Source organism: Nomascus leucogenys, chromosome 8, assembly GCF_006542625.1.
Source record: "Nomascus leucogenys isolate Asia chromosome 8, Asia_NLE_v1, whole genome shotgun sequence".
Classification (NCBI taxonomy): Eukaryota; Metazoa; Chordata; class Mammalia; order Primates; family Hylobatidae; genus Nomascus; species Nomascus leucogenys.
Genome location: NC_044388.1, coordinates 103,212,622 through 103,235,732, shown reverse-complemented (window position 1 = coordinate 103,235,732; position 23,111 = coordinate 103,212,622). Strand labels below are relative to the sequence as shown.

General features: G+C 48.4%; 2 protein-coding genes across 11 annotated transcripts in view; one reads left to right on the top strand and one right to left on the bottom strand.

Moving 5' to 3' along the window:
* The window catches only part of ANGPTL2 (angiopoietin like 2), a 35,789-nt gene extending 15,028 nt beyond the window's left edge, over nucleotides 1-20,761 (top strand). For both annotated transcript variants that reach the window (XM_012509084.2, XM_030817842.1), the window contains 3 exons: nucleotides 14,162-14,355; nucleotides 16,157-16,427; nucleotides 18,947-20,761. In XM_012509084.2, coding sequence (XP_012364538.2) covers nucleotides 14,162-14,355; nucleotides 16,157-16,427; nucleotides 18,947-19,146 — 665 coding nt within the window. In that variant the 3' untranslated portion in view covers nucleotides 19,147-20,761. The remainder of the gene's footprint in view (nucleotides 1-14,161; nucleotides 14,356-16,156; nucleotides 16,428-18,946) is intronic.
* RALGPS1 (Ral GEF with PH domain and SH3 binding motif 1) overlaps nucleotides 1-23,111 on the bottom strand; it is a 300,052-nt gene that overhangs the window by 115,722 nt on the left and 161,219 nt on the right. The window lies entirely within an intron of this gene.

Sequence of the window (23,111 nt, the reverse complement as noted above, 5' to 3'; positions counted from 1 at the left end):
AGTTGAAGCCGGGCCAAAGACGTGCACAATCCCCCAGCAAGCCCTTGGGCTGAGCTGCTGGAGCCAGTGGGGTGAGGGGAGGGGGACCACATTCCTTAGATGGATCCTCAAAGGTATTACCAAGAAATGGAGTTTCAGAAGAGGGCAAACACTCTCTGGTTTCTGACAGGAAAGAACCCAAGGCCTGTAGTTTTCTAGGCTCTGCATGAGATCCCGTGTGTTGGCAGACAGAAGAGAATGACTCTCCTGCAGCTCATGCATTGTGCCTGGCACAGGGTTGGCCTTCTGTAAATGCTCACCAAATAAACAATGGGCCAAAAGAAAAGAAAGTATTACCCACATTAAGAATATGATAAACACATTGTAGGGGCTGGGCATGGGAAGGAGTCCTTCCTAAAGCCCACACACTTCCTAGAGTCTGCTGCTGTCTAGAATTTTCAATGATGCTTCCATATGCTCTTACATACACGTTTCATCTTAAAATATAGCAATTCTCAGAATACCATTATGGGGGAGGAATGGGATTGCTGGCAGGTTTTAAAGCTTAACCAAGATACTGGCACTGGACATTTCCATGTATGTTACATAATTAACTCCTGGAGCTCCTTGCAGACAGGATGAGTAACTTGCTAATAGGCTTAGGATGTTCAGGCAAGATTTGCATTCAGATCTTTTCACTTTAAATCTCTGGCTGACTTCTCTATGCTCTAGGACTCTAGGAATCATCATTTCTGGAAGAAGCAGGCCAGAGGCTCCCCTGTCAGAATGTCAGCATACATCCAGTCCCCTGAAGCTCAGCCCCTTGTTCATCCAGAACACCTGAGCCTTCCCAGTGGGCTGCCATATGAGAACTATATTCATCTCTGCAAAAACGAACCATGTATCTACTCCAAGTCAGTACTTTCGGTACCACTTCATTGTATAAGCAGGGAGAGATTTTTACTGAAAATATCCTGCTTTACACTTATTTCACACTTTTAAAAATAACCACCAGTACTGGGAATAGCAGCTTCTTGCTAATTCCAAAGAGGGGCTGAACCTGAGTGCAGGGGGGTGGCCAGTGCAGAGGACAAGGGCAGCATTGTTTTCAGATAGGGCGGGTGAGGTGAGCTAAATGCAAGGTGAGCATCCGCTGCAGCACCTCAAAGGAAAGACCTGGCCTGGGTGCAGGATTGAGAGCAGGCGTTTTGGAGTAGGCTGGCTTGGATTTAAATCCGGGTTCCTCCACTGATTAGCTCTGGGACATTAGGCAAGTCATTTTGTCCCCCTGAGGCTCGGTTTCCTCATCTGTTAATTGAGGATAGATTAAAATAGTGCCTGTCACTTTAGGAAATGAAATACTGCAAAAAACATGTTTAGCACAACGCTGGGTCCACGGCAAACTACAAGCCTCCTTTGATCTAGGTCTTTTCATCTTAAAACAAGGAGACTGAAATAAACAGTCCCTTTTTTAGCTCTGGCGTTCCATCTGTACACGTGTCTGCTTTAAATCAGAAGCTCTGAAAGAGAGGGCAGGGTGTGTTAATTTGTCTTGATAGAATACCAAGAGGGTAAAACGTGCCCTTGGGCACCAAACAAAGGCTCAGCTGAATGTTGTTATAACCCTGACTGGAGACAGGCTGGACTCAATGGTTACTCAACAGATCTTCTCTGGCCTAAGTGTCTCTGGTTTCTAACTCAAAACATTTCAGGACATTCCTGGGCTTGAACTAAGCTGGCAGATACATAGTATAGGAATAAAGACCTGGGTTTGCATCCATGCTCTACCCCTTGGTTAGCTGTTCGCTCATGAGGTAGTTATTTAACTCTTCTGAGCCTCAATTTTCTCCTCTGTAAAATGGGGACAAGCGTCATAACCTCACAGTGTTATGCTGTGGATACAATACAATCAAGCATGAAACATTATGTCGTGTAGTACAGCCAACATTTGCTGAGCCCCTACTGCATGCTGGTTGCAGCACTAGACTTGGGGGAGCAGGTGACAACTGTGGTCCCTGACCTCCAGGAACTCAGTCTGGGGTAGATGGCAGGTGCATGAATGCATCTGGGATCTGTCCAATGCCCATGATTTCTAGTCCCTAACATCAGCACATCAGATCTGACAATGGATTTCTCTGGGAGGGAGTATCCGTCGAGGCCAAAATTTCTAAAATCAGGAATGCAGTGAAAACTGGGCTGTCTGATCACTGTGGTGATACCCTGGTTTGCTAAGTGCCCTGGCGGACAGTAAGGTGGCATGACTAATTCTGCCTAGAGGGAAGGGAGAGGTTAGACAGAGGTGGCACTTCTTTGTTGCATATTGAAGGATTCGTAAGATTTTTACCAGGCAGACCTGGGAGCTGGGAACCCAAGTGACTAGTGGATCCCTGATGGAGATGAATCTGTGCAAGGGCCCAGGGGCACAGTTCTATTCCTGGCACCTCAAATGGTTCAATCTCCTGCTTCTTTGTGTTCACAATCCAGTGTGGGCTGTGTGTATCCAAGGGTCCTGCACTCGCCCACCTTTGTCTCCCACTTAAGAAAGCACGCCGTCATGGGAGGGAATGGCAGTGATTTCATCACAGAGATAACTGGAATGCATTAGAATTTATCCGTTTTTGTTACGCAAGGATCCCCAAATGTTGGTACTTGCTCATTACTAGTAGATTTCTTGTGACCCATCTCACCACTGAGCTCCCACACAAGGCGCTGCCAGCTGGGATTGAGTGCCTAGCTGTGGAAGATGAATGGGTAGACAGAGCCCAGGAAGAGAGCAGCTGGGGGAGGGCCCTGCCCTCTCCTGGTGTTGAGGACTGAACTGGGAGGAAAAAACAGATGGTCTCTCTGCATGGAACAGTCAGGGCATCCAATCAGCAGAGAACATTCTTATCAGGTCTGTTCAGAGAGCTTGGGGCAGGTTCTGATCCTAGAAGACAAAACACTCTTCTGTGCTCTTACCCAACAGATCCTTTGTTCTTAGGGACATCACTCAGCCAGAAATACCTTTGCAATTAAACACCTTTGCACCCGAGCCTTGGCAGCTTCCAAATCTTTCACTCAGCAACCTCAGAGCCATGTGCTCTTTTCTTCGTCTGCCCACAGCACGCCCTTCCCCAGGGGACTAAGGGAGCCATGGCTGCTTATCTGAAGCTGTACTCACAAGCCTGTTCCCAGCCTTACTGAGACAGTAACGGGGTGGCCCCAGGCCAGGATGGACTGCTGATAGCCTGAGTGAGGAGGCACAGGCAGCTCCTGGCTTCCCTGGCTCTTCACCTGGGCTTTGTCCTGTGTCTCTCAGGTCTGGCCAGACCCAAAGGCATTTTGGTTAGGATGATTCTGTGATGAGGCCTGGGCCAAATGGCCCTGTCTGTGGTCCTCTGCCCCACATATCCTGCTGCTGCTATTAAAGAGCAAGGCTACAGGGGTCATTCTCTAAGAGGCAAAGGATAGAGCAGGCACCTGGGTTCTGGGAGGCCTGGTCCTGTTTCTCAGCCCACCCAAGGCAGAGTCACACATTTGCCAGCCCTCCTACACAGTGCCCATCCCAGAGACTGATCAGGGAGGAAAGGACAGTGCCAGCAGCAGCTGCCACAGATGGGCTTTGTCAGAAACTAATCTTTAAAGACCAAAAGGAGTGAGCACTTTTAGCTGTTTTCTCTCCTAAGAGAATACAACCAGTTCAGTTTATTTCTCAATGAGTGAAGAAGGAGGGGCCATAAAACCATGAAATACCGGAACTGTTAGGAGCCTCTCAGATCCCCTAGCATGGCCTTCCTGTAGCAGAGCCTGTTGGTGGCAGAGCAGAGATCGATCCTGGGACTTCTAACTTGCAGGATATTGAGGTTCATAGAGGTCAAGTAACTTAGGCAAGGGAACATAGCTAGTAAGTGGCCCGGCCAAGGCTCAAACCAAAGTATGTCTTAACTACTCTGGATATTGCACACTTCCACGGGAAGGCTGGAGGGGAACTGGTGTAAAAATCACCCCATGAATGCTTGACTTGGCCCCAGCTGCCACAGGGACCTGACATTGTATCTCTACTTCCTGACCTTCTATCTCTACTTCCTGATCTTCTATCTCTACTTCCTGATGCCATGTTCCAAACAGTTCCTTAAAATGAGCTCTGGGAACAGAGGTGGTAGATTTGTTATTAGAATGCTCATGGTTCCAATAACACAAAATACTGTCGCTACCAACCCACCAACATCATGCTCCCCCTCCCCAGGCCTAGCAGGAACCAGCCAAGCTCTCCAGTAGAAAGCACAATGTGCACCCGACTCCCAGCAAATGGTCCCAACTGAAGTCTAATTTTTATCAAATCTGGACATATCCTCTGGGGTTCCTTCTACTCAGCATTTCAATGTATAGCTGAGTCTTTCAACATATACTAAGTGTGAAGTTCTGATTTCTTTAAATGTTAGCCCTGACTGTATAAATGTCAGTAGACATGACCTTCCCTTGGGACCACATTAGGAGGCCCCTACATTGCTTCACTGACAACAGTGCACACGTGGAAGCCACCCTCTCACAACAGATGGTCTATTGGGCTATGGCCAGGATGGCATGGACAACTTGAACAAGAGTGTTTTCCTAGATGGATTTTCCACCTGTATTTTATTCTACCCTATAAGGTAGGAAATATGTACACGATTGTGGTTCCCCAGCACAATGGTATGTTTTAAAACAGAGAAACATATGATGTTGTAGCTCCCATTCTTTCTGGAGGTCAAGCAAGCAACCAGGTAAAAAGGTGTCAACCCATGTGTGGCTGGGTCAGCTCCAGCAGGCTGGGCGTCCAGGCTCAAGCACTGTAGAGAGGTGGAGACGCACAGGGTGTGTGTGGTGATGGTGGTGAGTGAGGGTGACTGCCCATCCTGACTCGGCCTTCAAGGTCACAGAGGCTGAGGGAAAAGCCCACCCAGGTCTCCTGCCTCCAGAGCGTGTGCTGTTTCCACTGTACAATATTTTCTTTTATTCTAAAAGGTTTTGTTAAGCAAAATAAGATTCCAAATTCAGTACAAACTACATAATCCAGTGATTTCCCAAAGAGCATTCTTTGCTAGCTTCTTCCTAAACAAAATCTACTCTAGGAAGATGGCCCACCTGGATGATGGTTCCAGGAGGGCCAGCTCCCTTATTGCTTTGCTTTCTCTTCCTCCTCTTCTGGTACCTTGGGGAACTGATCACAAAGAGCCTTTTGAGTGTGATGGAAAGCTACTCCTCCATTCCTCAGGCAGTTTTCCAAAGATGACACTTAGCTAAATGCTCATGGTATTTACAGTCATAGGAGATAAACTATCAACTTGTTACTGTTAAAAAAATCTCGTGATCTGGGATCTTGATGCCTGAAAATCCCAAGATTGGTACTTGGCAAACCGAAAGAAATCTAGAAAACCCTACAGATCCGGCATCTGTGGCCAGCTAATTGGTCATACAAATGGATTGTTGTGCTGAACTTGTATAGTATTAATCCTAAGATGCTGTCCCCCACCGCCCTTACCCCCACAAAAAAAATAAATAAAGTAGTATTAAATTAGCCTCATACAAATGCTGGCACCATGCTCCTGGACTTCTCAGCCTCCATAACTGTGAGCCAAATAAACTTCCTTTCTTTATAAATTACCCAGTCTGTGCTATTCTGTTACAGCAGCAGAAAATGGACTAGGTTTAGTCCTGTAAAAGTAATGAAGTATATACTTCCAGTGGTTTATACCCACATCAGTGAAGGATGCAGGCAGCAGAGACCTCTTGACGGGAACACTGGAGATGATCTTTCCTACTATCCCCGCATCACCACTGCCTCAACTTCAGCTCTCCCTGGCATGAATCTGGTCAAAGATTATGCTGAAAATAAGCCTGATGGTCCTCATCTTATATCTCAAGATGAGGCTATGGAGCTACAGGGCCTGGAGTATTTATGTGATCCTTTGTTTAAAAAAAGTTACTTTTCCCTGATATTTTTGAATACAGTAAGTCAAAACTACTATATGCACAGAGAAAAATCTTGCTAAGAGAATTTGTTTAAATTATAAATACAATAGCTCCTAAATGTTGAAATTAAGTATCTTAGATGGTATGTCTAGAGTAGGGTCCAAATGAACAAAAAATCCACTCATCTGGCACCATCCCAGACATAATGTGCAGAGAGACTACTGCAAACTGTCCAGACTTTCCCACAAAGCAGGTTCCCTTTGCCAGGGTTTGGTCTGGATGTGGATTATCATCTGTTGTGGGGTCTCTGTTTCCAGATGGATTTATTATTATTGGTTCTCAGCTGGAAAGCACAGAATGAAGGTAGCAAAGGGAATGCAGCTCAGGATTGTGAAGGATGGAGGGTGAAGGATGGAGGATTGAATGATGGAGGGAAGCACACAGAGCGTTGAGGGACTCATGGAGTGAGCCTGCAAGGGCTCCTGCCTGAAAGGAGCCCACAGTCTTATGGGGACACAGATCCCCAACAATCCTAATGTGGTGTGATAACTGCAGCACAGAAGGTGGACCTGAGTTCTAATCCCAGATCCTCCACTTTCCAGCCGTGTGATCCTCTTGAGCCTTGGCTTTCTCGCAGGTGCAGGGGCTTATGAGGATGAAATGAAACAGTGTGCAAAGCACATGACAGGTGAAAGGCTCTAGATACATGATCATCACCATTCTTATTTTATTCCAGCAGAGATAAATATACAAAGCATTTTGGGAACCCTGAAAAGGATTAAGTAGCTTTCCTGGGGTTGGGGAAAGCTTCCTGAAGGAGGTGATGAGGAAGGTAAGGGCCTTGTGGTGCTCTCAGAACTACCGCCAGTGATAGTCAAGAAAACATGAAGACAAGGCTTGGTGCCAGACAAATGTCCTGCTTTCAGAAAAAGAAAAAGAATGTATACCAGAAATCACATACAACTGGCTTGTGGTCAAACCCCAGTAAAATTATAGAAAAGAGTACACGAAGGGTTCATGAGCATTTGGAAGATTAAAAGGTCACCAGTGAAAGCCGACATAGGTTCTTAAAGAAGAAACCAATGAAGCTGATCCCTTCCTTGGAAAGGGTTAATAGGCTGGCCAACTATGGGACTGCTACCTGTCCAGTATCTGTGGATTGTAGTCATGGGTCTGATAAGTTCTTCCACGATGTGCCTGCAGGACAGCGCCACAGTCTCTGACAGAGCCATGGTAACTCTCATTAGTGTGCCTGTGGAACCCTGGGGCACTGCCCACCTCTACATCAGAGACCTCCCTCACCCAGGAAGCCTTGGGTGCAACTGGCCACTGCCCCCAGGGAGCCAAGGTGAGCTGCTCACCTCTGCACACAGTGAGACCACCAAAGCCCCTTCTAAACTCTTTTTTAAAATGTCTTTAAAGCCCCTGTTTCTCCTCCTGCCCAACAGCGCTGGTGGAAACCTAAGAGTGACGTAATGCTTTGGACAGTGGCCTCTGGAAAGCAGCGCTGCAATGTCTGTTTCTCCCGAGGTCAAACGAGCAGAAACAGGACCTTTATAAGCCCTTTCTGGGCCCTAAGAGTTCTTACTTGAGAGGCCTCAGGCTGTATCACATGCATTGAAATGACCTACCTCACACATTTAATATAATTTTTACTGGAACAATTTTGAATTTACTGGAATACTTTTGCTTTTAAAATTATTTGGCTAAGAGTAACTCAATTAATTTATGGTTGGATCTCATTTCTCAGTAAACATCAAGCACGTTCAGGAATTCTTGGGAAGTGAAAAAAATCTAACCTACAAATTGTTTTCAAAAGTAATAACATTTTCATGAAGACAAAATTTAACAATTAATGAACTTGACAAGATGTCACACTTTGTAGTAATTTAATTACATACAATAAATTTTGATTTTGCAGTTTTCTTTTCATATTTTAGAACCAGTAAGTTTTTTTAGGCCTCAAACATTTTCATCAACTCCTGAAACACTCCTTGTCCCCAGGCACTATGCCCATCGTTTGAGGACTAAAGCGGCCTGAAAGCAGGCACAAGCATTTGGACCTTTTCCCTGGAATGATCAGAAATGATATGTGTGATGTCAACTCTGAGGTTCTGCAGGAACTGAAATGCCTTTGGGACCATACAAGCTATTCCTGTGTTTAGGTTATTGTTTTGAACTCTGGTTCGCTGAAAAGCAGTGATTGACATAGAATATATATACATCCATAACCAAAATCTTATTTTGCCAAGCCTCTGGATAAATGACATTCGAAGACCCCCATACAACTGCTCCTCACTGTAGCCACCCCTCACACCCCATCCCCCGACCCTGTGTGTCTGTTATCCTGCCCTCATGGGGTGCCCAGTGAGTCCTGATGCTGGCCTGGGTGGGACTCTCACCTAAGCAGGCCACGTGCCGTGGCACTCAGATGCATTAATTTGGGTAGGAAATTGCAGATCCAATTTCAACAGTTAGTCATTTCTCCTGTTGGAAAAATGTTTCAGGGAGTGGTGAGAAGACTTTTTGGAGACAGACCATCAGTGAGAGTAACTGAAAACAGCATACAGTTCTCATGAAAAGCAGACTGCATCTTAGTGATATCACAGAAGCCTCTCCCTAGTGCCTGCGTATGGACTAAAATATTCACAGGAGTGACTTCCCAGAACTAAGAGCCCCCCAGAACATTTCCCACAGGCCACAGGGTCCTCTGAGTGGCCTAAGGTGGTCAAATTCTGACACCTGGGGCTGGACTCAGGGGATAAAAAGGACTGTCAGGCTGCTGGCCAGCCATGGGGTCCAGTCCCACTGTGGGCAGGAAGGACTCTGCTCCTCCCCCCACACCTCAGGCACGTCAGAGAGAAGAGGCATCCTTCTTGCCCACGAAGGCCTCACTGCTTAGCTCCCAGCCTCAAGGTCAGATATTCACAGAGCCATGTTTTCCTAGTAGGAGGGGCACTGCACTGAGAGCTGATGCAGCTTGTGAGCCCATTTCTCCACTAGGGCCTGGACCCGTAAATCAGGCTGACACTGGTCTGCCCCAGACCCACAGAGAGAGAATTGGAAATGGGAAGTTATGCTTGCCTGGCCTAGGTGCCGGTTCTAACTCAGCTTGACCAGAAAGGCCCTGTGTTGCGAGTAGCAAGCACTGTATCAGCCATCAATCAAGTGGGTCCTGGTTTCCTGGGAGGCCATGGTCCTTGTGTGCCTAATCCCTGTCAAGAACCCCAGAGAGGGCCGGGCGCGGTGGCTCACGCTTGTAATCCCAGCACTTTGGGAGGCCGAGGTGGGCGGATCACGAGGTCAGGAGATCGAGACCACGGTGAAACCCCGTCTCTACTAAAAATACAAAAAATTAGCCGGGCGTGGTGGCGGGCGCCTGTAGTCCCAGCTACTCAAGAGAGGCTGAGGCAGGAGAATGGCGTGAACCCGGGAGGCGGAGCTTGCAGTGAGCTGAGATTGCGCCACTGCACTCCAGCCTGGGCGACAGAGCGAGACTCCGTCTCAAAAAAAAAAAAAGAACCCCAGAGAGGAGGAAGGAAGCACCCAAAGCTGATCACCTCCAACACTTACCAGGATGTGGCAGTGAGGTCCAGGCTGAGACCTGTGTACTTGGTACTCCCCCACTTGCTGATGTCCCTCCTCTGGGGGCCTCCTGACACCAGACCCTGTGTGCCTACCCATTCTTGTTGCTTCTCCAGGGAACCACACAGACTCGGCTCAGCCACGGGGCTGCATTTCTCTTCACGTGGAACATTTGGCCACAGCTCCGCCAAGAATGTAAATGTGGTCTTTATAGAGATGAGGTCGGGGCACTCGCTCCACTCTGAGCCCAGCTGCTGCCGAGTTAGTGTTGGCCTGATGCTCTGGGCAGAGCTGCCCTCTCAGAAGGGGCGCCAAGTTAAACACCGCTAGGTACTCTGCACTGGTCCAAAGGGAGCGCTTTGCCCACTGCACGTTGAAAACTCAGTTTCATTGACAAAAAAGATTTCCATTCTCCATGTCAATATATCTTTGTGGCCTTCTTCACTGAAATTCTGACTTAAAAATATATGGAAAACATCTACTGGTAAATATCTTACATTTAGTCTTGTATTGAAAAGCAAATATAGCAACGTGTGCGGAGGAGGAATTAGTCGGGGGGGGCGGTGAACAACTTCAAAAATGTCAGCTTTCATCTATCAAAGGAAACAGAAAGGGATAATCTTCACAGAGCACCTGCCCCAGCTGGCTCCCATGCTGGCTGCTCTTGGGTTCATGACATCCTCAGAACAGCTATGGTCTCTTCCCCATTTCACAGAAGAAGCAATTGAGGCTCAATGAGAACCCTGCCCAAAGTCACACTGTGCATAGGTGAGGCCATCGAGATTGGAGCCGAGGGCTCCTGACTCCAAGTGTGGGGTCTTCCTCCAGCCCTCGCTTCCTCAGCCAGGTCTTCATCCATCGAGGCCAAACCCTTGCCTGGCCCCCTACGAGGGCATTATTTATATGGAACGGTTATAGATTTTTCACAGTATTATTTATACGTTACAGTTGTGGATTTCTCATCAAAGTAGCATGTTTTGTCTCTGCTATTTTAAGGGAGCCACATAATTTTACTGTTGACAATTTTTCAATGTTAACTCTTTTTCTGACTAATTTTCATCCATTATTGATGTTTCTGACCTTTGCCACTGGTGTGTGAAAAGGAAATGTGTTTGAATGCAGGAGATTTCATAGAGGTCTACTAACGGTTCTGAGGGAAATTATGTTTGAATATGTGTTTTTGATGGAAGCTAATGGGATCTGATTGTCATTTGAAATTCCGTGTACAGACACATATGCACATTTTTTGTAACAGCAGAAAATACTAAACACTTCTATACAATTTGATACCTACTCCATTATTCTAGAAAGCCTTAAAAGAATTACCATGTTTGCCTTTCTTAAAAAAAGAAAAACTTCTACGTCATAACAAACACTACAATAGTTGAAAAATGGGCAAAGAACACCAAAAGGTAAATATGGAAGAAAAAAATCATTAAAGATTTTTAAAAGTTTTACACCTTGACAAAGGACTATAAATTTTTATGTTTTATTTTTTCGCTGGCTGACTGGCAAAGATTAACTTTAGTTCTAAGGACACAGAGTTAAGTCAGCCTGGGTCCCTCATTCTTGAGTTCGCTCTGGTTGGGGGAAAAGAAGAGTACTTTAGTGTGTGAACTCTGAGACACCCCCTGGGTGCATACACCTGCTGTGTCCTTTACCCACCAGGTAACCTTGAGGGGATCCTCTAATGACCACAGGGTCTGCTTTCCTACCTCATAGGAGTGTCAGGAGGGTCAGCTGTGGAAATACGTGGCTAGGACCATAGGAAATGCTCAGTACACACTGGCTATTATTATTACTTCAGTCATGACTCTTAGAACATGGAGTTTATAACCTGGGACTTTGGGAATCCATTACCTTCTGAAACTGTCTGCAGAATTGTGTGAGTCTGTTCATTTTTCTGAATAAAGGATCTAGAACCATCCCCAAATTCTTAAAGGGACTAGTAGCCCCAAATCATTTAAAAACACTTGCCTTTAAAAAGAGCCCTTGGTGGAAATGCCAAAGGTAAAACTGAGATCACTGATGGCGCCCACAAAGACAGCCCCAGCTGGAGCCACGAGGCCAACTGCCACTCTCCCAGCAGCCTCCACAGCCTCTTCCTACGTGGCGCCTCCTTCAAAGGCAGCCTTTACCTCTGACAATTCTGTAGCAGTCCTGGCAGCTGTGCAGTAAGAGGCTGGGCTGCTCGCTCTCAGTGGGCGTTATTTTGCAGGCTTCTGCCGGATCTTCCGTCACCAGCATTCGCATCAAACAGCCTCTCCTGTGCTGCTGACTTGGTAAGGAGCTGGGAGGCCTCCCACGCCCACCGGCGCTCTGCTCCAGCTGTTGGGGACAGACTCCCATTCTCTGCCTCTGTCCCTGGGGCTTCAGCCGAACACAACCAAAACCTTTTTCTCCTTCACAAATGCTCTTTCTGGAAGTCTGGCCTCCCCTTCCCCAGGAAGGATACTGAGGGGGTGGTGGGGGAAAGGCAGGAAGTGGCACTGGCAAAGGAAGCAGCTGCTTGTACCCCATCTGCTACCCAGGGGGTAGGGAGCATTGGGTCCTGCCCCATCCCTTGAAGAAGAGGTCTGGCAAAAAGGTAAATGGGTGAGAAGATTCTTCCTCCCCGGAAGATGAAGGGAGAAGCCCCTGAGTTAACTGTCGACACCCAAACCAATCTTTCTCCTACGGGCGATACTGGGCAGTGGGAAGCAAGGAATGAGCAAGACAGCCCCTGCCTTCCCATCAGGTTCTAGGTGGATGAATGCTCAAACACAAGGCTTCTTCCTCAGGAAGAGCCCACCTGAGATGTCTAACAGAGACCAGAAACCTAAATCTTTCTGGTTTATAACCATTACCTGTGAACTAGTTGAGCCCAAACACCAGCTAGGAAGGAATCTGAGAAGTGTGACCTGTACCAGAAAAGCTGAGTATACCTGTCACTGATGGGCACCTCCCTTCAACTCACACAGAAAGAGAAAGGACAGGATTCTACAGGAATTCGAGTGGGGAGGAGGTAGGGAGGTCATCTCCTCCCTCGCAGGGCATCAGAGCGGCCCCACCCTGCCCTGAGCTTCCGCTGCCCAGCACTGCATCTGCAGAGGCTGGGACTCAATACACAGTTGTTGAATAAACATACAAATTGATAGAAAACATACAATGGTACTTTCTTAGCACTTTTGTCCTTAACCAGTCTCATTGTGGGGATTTTTTTTTTTTTTTTTTTTTTGAGATGGAGTCTTGCTCTGTCGCCCAGGCTGGAGTGCAGTGGAGCCATCTCAGCTCACTGCAACCTCCACCTCCACGATTCAAGTGATTCTCCTGCCTCAGCCTCCCAGGTAGCTGGGACCACAGGTGCATGCCACCACACCTGGCTAATTTTTTGTATTTGTAGTAGAGACAGGGTTTCACCATATTAGCCAGGATTGTCTCGATCTCCTGACCTTGTGATCTGCCTGCCTCAGCCTCCCAAAGTGCTGGGATTATAGGTGTGAGCCACCGTGCCCGGCCCTATGGGGAATATTTTGAAGAGACTGAAGCAAAATGTGATTTTCTTTCTTTCAGCCATTTTCATGTGAATGGCTAGGCCTTGACCTTCTAAAGCTTCCTCAGATCAGTGAGAAAGGCCCCAGCCTGTCCAGACCCTTGGTGACTCAAGTCTGTACCTTCTTGCTGATGTGACCAATAGTGGAGCATAAGAAACTGCCTGGGGAGGGCAGAGTTGATGGGCAGGGGTGGTGAGGGCTGAAAGACCTGTGGTATAACACCCATTCCTTCTGACTGGGCTGCCCAAGCTCAGTGGAGTTACAAAGAATCACAGAACCCTCTGGTCTCAGTTTCAGAAGAAAGCCATGGATTGGGCTGTATCCTAGACATCATCCTTTAAGTTTATGAGCCTGCAAGGAAGACCTCAGAATGCGTGAGTGCCAAGCATCTGGCCCTCACTGAGCTTCCTTTGGAAAACACACAGATTGAGCTGAAAGGGAACCTGGCCCCCTAAAAACACACTTGAAGAGCAGTGAATGAATTGCAGAAATATCCCAAAGTCTCTGGCTACATGGCCAAATTCTGGGCATGGCCTAGGCCCCCATGACTGTGGAAGTTCATTTAGTAAAAGCTGCAGCAGTCATCATGATGCACTGTCACTGGAAGGGCAGATGTGGAGTCAGAATTGAAGGGGGCCAATTGCACTTGGCCCCCAGAAACAGTAATCCAGTGGAACCGAGTTTCCTTGCAGAAGCAAAGCCATCAGAGCCTGCAGGCACTGACTGATGTTGCCACGTTTAGTAGGTCCACATCTCTTTTTCCTAATATAATGAACTTGAAAAAGATCACTCCAGCAACTCCTGACAACCCTGTATGAGGGAAATCTGATCTCCCTTCTACAATTGGAAGAAACTGAGGGCTGGGAGAAGTGAAGAAGTCTGCCAAAAGTCACACTATGAGGCGGGTGAGAGAAGAAAGTGAGCTTGGAGTGTGGGCATCCTGACCCCCGGTCCGAGGCTCTTGCCTTTATAATTATTTATCAAACTCGCAAAACAAAAATTGGTTACCTAGACTGCGGGCCTGTGGCTCCCGGGTGGAGCCTCACCAGAGGTTGTGCCTATTTGGGGTGCAGCTGGGGGTGTGGCCTGGTGACAGGCAGGTCTGTGATGTATGTGTATGTCTGTGTCCCCAGGCCCATGGAGAGACTGCCTGCAGGCCCTGGAGGATGGCCACGACACCAGCTCCATCTACCTGGTGAAGCCAGAGAACACCAACCGCCTCATGCAGGTGTGGTGCGACCAGAGACACGACCCCGGGGGCTGGACCGTCATCCAGAGACGCCTGGATGGCTCTGTTAACTTCTTCAGGAACTGGGAGACGTACAAGGTGAGTCCCGGCAGGGGCTGTCTGTGCTGCCCACAAGGTGACTGGCCCACCCCAAGAAAGGCCTGAGCGACCAGTAGAAGAGCCCACTCAGAGGTACAGGCTGACCAAGTCCAGGCCTGTGCGGCCCCAACAACGCACATACCTGAGGCAAGAAGGATGCAGACAGGGCCATTTTGCAAACCCACCAGGGGTAGTGAGGACCAGCACCTCCTCTGCCTGCTGCTAGAAACTGCTGCAGGACAAGAGTTAGTAGACCAGACCACCACAGCCCCACGGGACAGGGTGAGAGTTTAGAAACGCTGGTATGGGGGCCCAGGGGTGGGGAGCATTTCACTCCCAACTGGGGTTTCCATGAGGAAAGACCTGCTCTCAAAGCCCAGAAGGTGCAAGTCCCAAGAGGCTCCCAGTCCCTGGGAGAATCCCCCAAAGAGTCCTGGTAGGGAATTGTGGCAATGCTCAAGTCCTAATTCCAGGCTCATCCTCTGGGCTCCCTGGTTCCCGGGGAGTTGAAATGCTCATCTGTGTAGCAGGGAAAGTTGCCAGGACTCAGTCATACATCGTTCTTCCCCCTCTAAACAGAGGTGGCACTAAGGAAGGCAAGAGTGGCTCGGTTTGCTGAGTGCCCAACCTATGCCAGCACCATGCTAAGGGCTTTCGTGCGTTATTTTGTTTAATCTCATATCAACCCCCTGATGGAGGTTCTGTTATGGACCCAGCTTACAGGTGAAAGTGTGGAGTAATTTGCTCAGGGTTGCAAAGCCAGGAATTGGCCCAGTAGTGACTGCAGCTGAGGCCTCTGACACTGAAGCTCACAAACTACCTGAAGCCATGATGCCTTGCACACATGGCTCTGCCATGCCCCTTCTTGAGTCTCCTGTCCTGGTTGCCCCCCACCCCACCTCTTGACCAGCCTGTGTCTCTGCTTTCTTCTCCTCTTCCACCTACATTAGGAGGAGGAGACTCTTTCCTCCTTTCTTAGAGGCAATACAGTGCAATGATTAAGACTGGGTTCTTGATTCAAATCCTGGTTCACCCTCAGGCATTCTGAGGCCCTGAGCCTCTCTGGGCCTCATTTCATCCATACTAGGGAGGATAATGATAGCACTTAGTTCTTAGAGTTGACATGAGGATTAATAAAACAACCTATGTAAAGTTCTTAAAACAGTGCCAGCACATCACAAGCGCTCAATACTAAATAATAATAATTATTATATTAATGAATCACAGATTCCTAAGACTTTAGTGGCCATCACTCAGCTGCTGACCCCAAAACCACATGCAAAAAAAACAATAACCACAAAACCACTGGGTTTTAGACCTAGAGGGGAGCCCCGGTGGATGGGACACATGCATCACAGCTCACACCCGTCTGGTGCATTAGAGCTTACACGTGACCCTCACACACAGCTCATCTCCAGAGGAGGAGGTGAAGCTCAGTGAGGGTCAGAGACTTGTCTGAGGAATGCCTGCTGCATGCCTACTGAGTGCCAGGCCCTCCACCTGCCACAGCACACGTGTTCCTGCAGCAAGCCTGTGGGGAAGGTAACGTAGCCTCCCTGACGTAAGAACAAGGAGTCTGGGGTTCACATGATGCCTGGCACAGGGTAGGCACTCTACATATTTTTGAATAATGTGTGAGTCATAGAGAGATTAAGTGGTGGAGTAGGGGTCTGAACCAGGTCTGCTTCATGCTCTGCTTGTTTCCCAGGCCCCTCTATCCAAGGCTGAGTGTCTGACAGCCAAGCCTGCTGGCTGCAGGTGCTGCAGGCTCCACATTAACACTCTCCTGGGTTTTCCCCAGCAAGGGTTTGGGAACATTGATGGCGAATACTGGCTGGGCCTGGAGAACATTTACTGGCTGACGAACCAAGGCAACTACAAACTCCTGGTGACCATGGAGGACTGGTCTGGCCGCAAAGTCTTTGCAGAATATGCCAGTTTCCGCCTGGAACCTGAGAGCGAGTATTATAAGCTGCGGCTGGGGCGCTACCATGGCAACGCGGGTGACTCCTTTACATGGCACAATGGCAAGCAGTTCACCACCCTGGACAGAGACCACGATGTCTACACAGGTAGGAAAAGTGGAGTCAAACCCAGGTGCACGGTAGAGAAAAGAGGTCAACTAAAGCCAGAGCCCCTGACTTCAGGGCTTAGAAACGGGAAGATCCCAGGGTGAGAAGCAGCTGGGCCAAGCTGCCTGACCCTGTTACCACCCCATGAGGGTCCCTTCTCCTGCCCACAGGTCCCCTTCACAAAGCTGGGTCAGAGTGGCATTTACAAATTAAAAAAAAAATGGGGTGGGGGGAGACATAAAGAGGTATACAAATCACACATACCAGGGCCAACTGGGGCCAATGCAGAAAGACATGTGTTGGGCTGTGTCCTCACCACTTATGTCCAAGGCACCTGGTATAGAGCTAACCAACTGCGTAGGCTCTGGGCCACACACCTGGGCTCCAGTGCTGGCCCCACCTCCTACCAGCCACGTGTCCTTAGTCATGCTGCTAAATCTCCCTGGGTCTCAGTTTCTGCATCTGGAAGTAAGGACAAGAACTACATTGCAGGGTAGGGAGAAGGGTAGAGAGAATGTACCTAAAGTGCTTTGTCTAGGATTTGGCACACAGCGAGGGCTCCATACAAAGTGGCTTTCTTCATGGTCACTGTTACTGCATGTAATGCTAGTGCAGTGCTGAGAGGAAGCTATTAAGAGGAAAGCAGATAGGACAGAAAAAGTGATTTGTCTAAGATCACATGCTTCAAACCTAGGTCTTTACTAAGAGTCTTTATTAAACAAAAAACAAGAGAAAAAAAACAGAAAATTAGAGGAAACATAGATATGGTCTGGCCCTGAGTCCAGATATCAGACTCCCACACAGTTAATGCCTCCCCAGGGCCAACACCCAGTTTCTTGAAATGAAGGCCTCTCGGTCTGCCACGCTCCTCCCTGAGGCTGGCACCACCTGACGGCCGATGCTGCCTCCAGGCTCAGGCTGTCTGCTCTCAAGGGCAAACCCAGTCCCCTCCTGCCTCCATTTCCTATGTGGTGTTGGCCAGAAGGCTACTCCCTCCCACTTGAGAAGCGAGCTCTCAAGACTGTCCTGCACTTCAGGCAGGCCCTGAAACCTACATAGTAAGGTGGAAGGGATCCTCATGCCAGGTACCCATGGCAGCCACATTCTGAAGGGTAATTCTCCCAACATCAGGGGACAGGAGGGACATGACCTGCCCATCCCTGTATCACACAGACACCTCTGTCCACCCACTGACACTGAACTGGCCCAGCCCGAAGGGGCCCTGGAAGAGGAGCAGGCCCTCGTTCTGAAGCAGTAGGGGCTGCTGAGGCTTCTAGAAGAGCAGGGCAGGAGGATAACCTTCAGAGCTGGTCAGACCCTGGGACACAGGGGCTGCTACAGCCTTTCTGGAGGGCTACCTCCTTAAGGAGCGGCAAGTGTATTCTATGATCCAAACTCAGATCTAGCCAGCAGCAAAATCAGTAGCTGGCAAGTTCCTTGTCCCTGGAGGTGTGTGGGACCTCCGCTGGCAAAGAGGAGGCTGGTTATGGCGTGCCCAAGGATCTCCCTGCTACACCAGTCCAACACTGCCACTCGGTCCCTGTGGCCTGGAATCATGGCCCAGAAGGACCCCCAGAAAAACTCTGGGAAAACCTGGACTGCACTTCCCCTCTTGCTTTCTGCCTCAGACTGAGTGCGACCTCCTCACCTCATCCCACGGCCTCGGCCACCTGCTCTGTTGGGCCCTCCAACCCACAATCCTGACTGGAGCAGCCCCTCCCCTGAGTACGGGGTCCCTTTGCCAGGCCTAGTGAGGAAAGTGGGGACCCCCCTTCACTAAGAGCAATGCTGGCAGATAGTGGCCCCCTGTCCTCCTGCCACAGAGTGCACTGCCCCTGCATGCCCGTGCGCACCTTCCCAGAGTTTTTACTGTTGTTCTGAACTGCTTGTCCTTGGCAGCAAAATTCAGCATGAAGTGATAATGCCAAAAGTTTTATGGAAATACCTTTCCTTTGTGAAGTAATACAAAAAATTGTTTGGATGAAATACAAGCCAGGGAGGACTGGAGGAGCATTTCTTCTTAAACACTTTCTCTATCATTCTTTAAAAACTCCTGATCCAACAGTTTCAACTCTAAAAATTCCTAAGAAAAACCTTTTCTCCCTCCCTGCCCACCTCAGGCCATCTCCATTTCCTATCAGAACACAAGGTGTGGAGTTCCCCTGGGGCCTCCTTTGCACCCAGCCCTGGGCTAAGTGTCAAGTACGCATCCTCATTCAATCCTCAGAGCCATCCTGTGCGGCAGGCGTCATTTTTATTCTCATTTTACAGATGAGGATACAGTGGCTGGGAGAGGTTAAGTCACTTGTCTGAGATCACACAGCTAGTTAGTTATAAAGCTGAGCCTCAAAGGCAGGCCTGAAGCATGGCCTCTCACCACCCATGGAGACGGGTCCACCTCTCAAGCGTTCTTGCTCCAGATGCCTCCCAGAGAGGGCTTTGCTGAAAGCCCCGAGCACTACGGACGCAGGTAGAATGGCCTCTTCCCAGACACCCTCTCACTGCATTCTCTCTTGCAGGAAACTGTGCCCACTACCAGAAGGGAGGCTGGTGGTATAACGCCTGTGCCCACTCCAACCTCAACGGGGTCTGGTACCGCGGGGGCCATTATCGGAGCCGCTACCAGGACGGAGTCTACTGGGCTGAGTTCCGAGGAGGCTCTTACTCACTCAAGAAAGTAGTGATGATGATCCGACCGAACCCCAACACCTTCCACTAAGCCAGCTCCCCCTCCTGACCTCTCATGGCCATTGCCAGGAGCCCACCCTGGTCACACTGGCCACAGCACGAAGAACAACTCCTCACCAGTTCATCCTGAGGCTAGGAGGACCAGGATGCTGGATTCTGTTTTCCAAAGTCACTGCAGCAGATGATGGAACTGAATCGATACGGTGTTTTCTGTCCCTCCTACTTTCCTTCACACCAGACAGCCCCTCATGTCTCCAGGACAGGACAGGACTACAGACAACTCTTTCTTTAAATAAATTAAGTCTCTACAATAAAAACACAACTGCAAAATACCTTCATAATATACATGTGTATGAGCCTCCCTTGTGCACGTATATGTATACCACATATATATGCATTTAGATATACATCACATGTGATATATCTAGATCCATATATAGGTTTGCCTTAGATACCTAAATACACATATATTCAGTTCTCAGATGTTGAAGCTGTCACCAGCAGCTTTGCTCTTATGAGAAAAGCATTTCATTAGTGTTGTATTACTTGAGTCTAAGGGTAGATCACAGACTGTGTGGTCTCAACTGAAAGGATCACCCTTGGCATCTGTGTGCCTGGATTCTTCCAGGATGTCTACAATGCTAATCTCTCACATAGAGGTTCCCAGCTTCTTAAGAACCCCTTTTGGCACCTAATCAAATTTCAAAATCCCTCCCCCTCCATTTTCATACTTTTCCCCATTCTCAGGACTTTTCACCATCCATCACCCACTTATTCCTTCATTTGACACCATTCATTAAGTGCCTTCTGTGTGTCAGTCCCTGGCCACTCACTGCAGTTCAAGGCCCCCCTTCCTTGTACTGTACTCTGCTGTACTCCTCGCCTACCTACTCCTTGCCTTTTCTGTCGCACAGCCCCTTCTTTCCAGGCGAGATTCCTCAGCTTCTGAGTAGGAAACACTCCGGGCTCCAGGTTTCTGGTTGGGAAGGGAAGGCCAGGCCAAAAGCTCCACCGGCCGTATAGATAATGTACTCGCAGTTTTGTACTTCCATTCATACTTTAGCCTACAGGTCATTTTAGTCTTCACACAAATAATAACCTATCTGGCCAGGAGATAATCGGTTGAACAGAAGTAATCAGATCATCAGAGCCCCCAGATGGCTACAGACCAGAGGTTCCACACTCTCAGGCTGACTAGAGTCCGCATCTCATCTCCAAACTACACTTCCCTGGAGAACAAGTGCCACAAAAATGAAAACGGGCCACTTCTCAGGAGTTGAATAATCAGGGGTCACCGGACCGCTTGGTTGATGCACTGCAGCATGGTCGCTTTCTGAGTCCTGTTGGCCACGAAGTGTCAGCCTCAGCACTCCCGGGACTATTGCCAAGAAGGGGCAACGGATGAGTCAAGAAGGTGAGACCCTTCCCAGTGGGCACATGGGCCAGGCTGTGTGAGATGTTGGATGTTTGGTACTGTCCATGTCTGGGTGTGTGCCTATTACCTCAGCATTTCTCACAAAGTGTACCATGTAGCATGTTTTGTGTATATAAAAGGGAGGGTTTTTTAAAAAATATATTCCCAGATTATCCTTGTAATGACACGAATCTGCAATAAAAGCCATCAGTGCTATTTGGATGTATCTACACTCTGTGTTACTGTTTTAGAATGCCTTCCTGGGGCCTCCCATATCAGAGCCTCTTTAAGTAAAACCAGGAAGAGATTCAGCACCAGGACCCACACCAGAATCATTTAAATCACACTCACCCTATCTCTGGTTACCACCGATACCCTCAGAAGTACCACAGTAGTACTTCAGGCCAAGATGGCTCTCTGGAGCTCCACTTCCTCACATCCAGCTGTGTCCTGGATGTCTCCCCCAGATGTCCTCCAAGCACCTCACGGGCGGTGCACTTGACACCTGACATACCTTTCTTCCAGGTCTGGTCCCTTTTCACCAAATGGCACCAGGTACTCAATTGCTCAGATCAAAAACAAGGACCTCGGCCGGGCACGGTGGCTCACGCTTGTAATCCCAGCACTTTGGGAGGCCGAGGCAGGCGGATCATGAGGTCAGGAGATCGAGACCATGGTGAAACCCCATCTCTACTAAAAAAAATACAAAAAAATTAGCCGGGCGTGGTGGTGGGCGCCTGTAGTCCCAGCTACTTGGAGAGGCTGAGGCAGGAGAATGGCGTGAACCCGGGAGGCCGAGCTTGCAGTGAGCCGAGATCGCACCACTGCACTCCAGCCTGGGCGACAGAGCGAGACTCCGTCTCAAAAAAAAAAAAAAAAACCAAGGACCTCTCCCTTCCCCTGCCAAGAACAATCCATCCCTCCACACCAAGCCGTCTTGCCTGCATTAGCGTAGGATCTCATCTCCTCTCCCTTCAACTACTGCACCAGGCTCCAGACCAGGAGTCTCCATCTCCCTCATTCCAGTCCAATTTCCACCCTAGCCACTAGAACTGTCTCCTTGTAAAACAAATCTGTAGGTTGGGAAGTGATTCTAGGCATGACAGGAAACCCCAAAACCTAAAGGAAAAGACTAAAAGATACAACTTTTTTCAGAACTCAAATTTTCTGCTTTCCAAAAAACAAAACAAAAAATAAAACATGACCAAGATTAAAAGGCAAATATCGAACAAGAGAAACATATTTGAAACATATATAGCAAATACAGAATATTCGTGCTATGCTAAAACCTCTTTCAAATTAAGAAAGATGCAAATCCTGTAACAGAAAACTTGGCAAAGTACACATACACATGAGAAGACTCACAAACGGCCAGTAAACAAGATGTCAACCTCAGTAGTAATCAGAGAGGTGCTATAAGTGAAGGATAAACCATGACATGTTGCCTGTCAGATTGGCAAAGATGAAAAAAATGCCAATCTCCATGTTGACAAGGGAATGGACAGATGTGTGCACTATGGATGGACGTATAAATTGACTCCATATTGTTGAAGAGTAACTTGCCAGTGTATACATCAAAATTGTAAATGCACTTATACCCTGGGCCCCAGCAATCCTTCTACCTAATGACCAAGTGACATAACCATATGATAGCTTTTTCTAGTAAAGCTGCAGTTAGGGAGAGATGCACTGATACGCACTGAAGCCTACCATGTGCTTAGAAACAGGCGTGTGTGTGTGTGCGCGTGCATGTGTGTTTTACGTCACCTTCATAGAAGCTCTGTGAAGGAGGGATCATTATTCTTACTTTACAAAAGAGGTGGAAATGAGGCTTGAAGTCAGACTGCTGGTAAGAATACCCCAGCAGCAATTAATCCAGAAGGTGCTGGGTGTCAGGCATCAAGTAAGAGTTCTCAACTCCCTTCTCCTAAGCCCCTAGTCAGTTGTTGGGATCACAGTGGAATCGGAATGCTATTTGAGGAAAGTATCTTAATCTTGGCCCAGACTATAGTCACCCCTCCACACACATCTGGAGTGGAGTGTGTGGGACATAGGGAACAAGAGCAAAGGAAAACAAGGCCCAACCTTACTGGTCACCAGTCTTGGCTCTAAAACCCCAAACAGAGAGCTCTGGAAAGCCATGCTGGACACTGTAGAACCATCCTTTTTCTAAACTAGTTAGGATTCAAATGAAAGCAGGTCATGACACTAGCTATTTCTCCCAAATCCCATCTCAATACCCAAGCCTGAATCTTAATCAAACCACACCCAGGCTATATGGAAGGAGAGGAAGGAATAAGCTCATCAGAGATGTGGAGAAAATGAAAGGTAGGGGTCAGTTCACTAAGCTGGTGGCATGGAAGAAGAGCATGGGGCAGGAGGGCTCTGCCCAAGCACCCTAGCCTGGGTACCCAGTGAACGGCTCTACCTGCCAGCAAAGACAGCCAGTCAGCATCCTGGGGACTTGCCAACCAGACCATCCTCTCCTATCCCATCGGTGACCTTTTAAGGCCTACAATCACAGGAGTCCTACTATTACTAAGTTCTCCATGGTGGCTGCACTGCATTTGCAGACCCAGAAG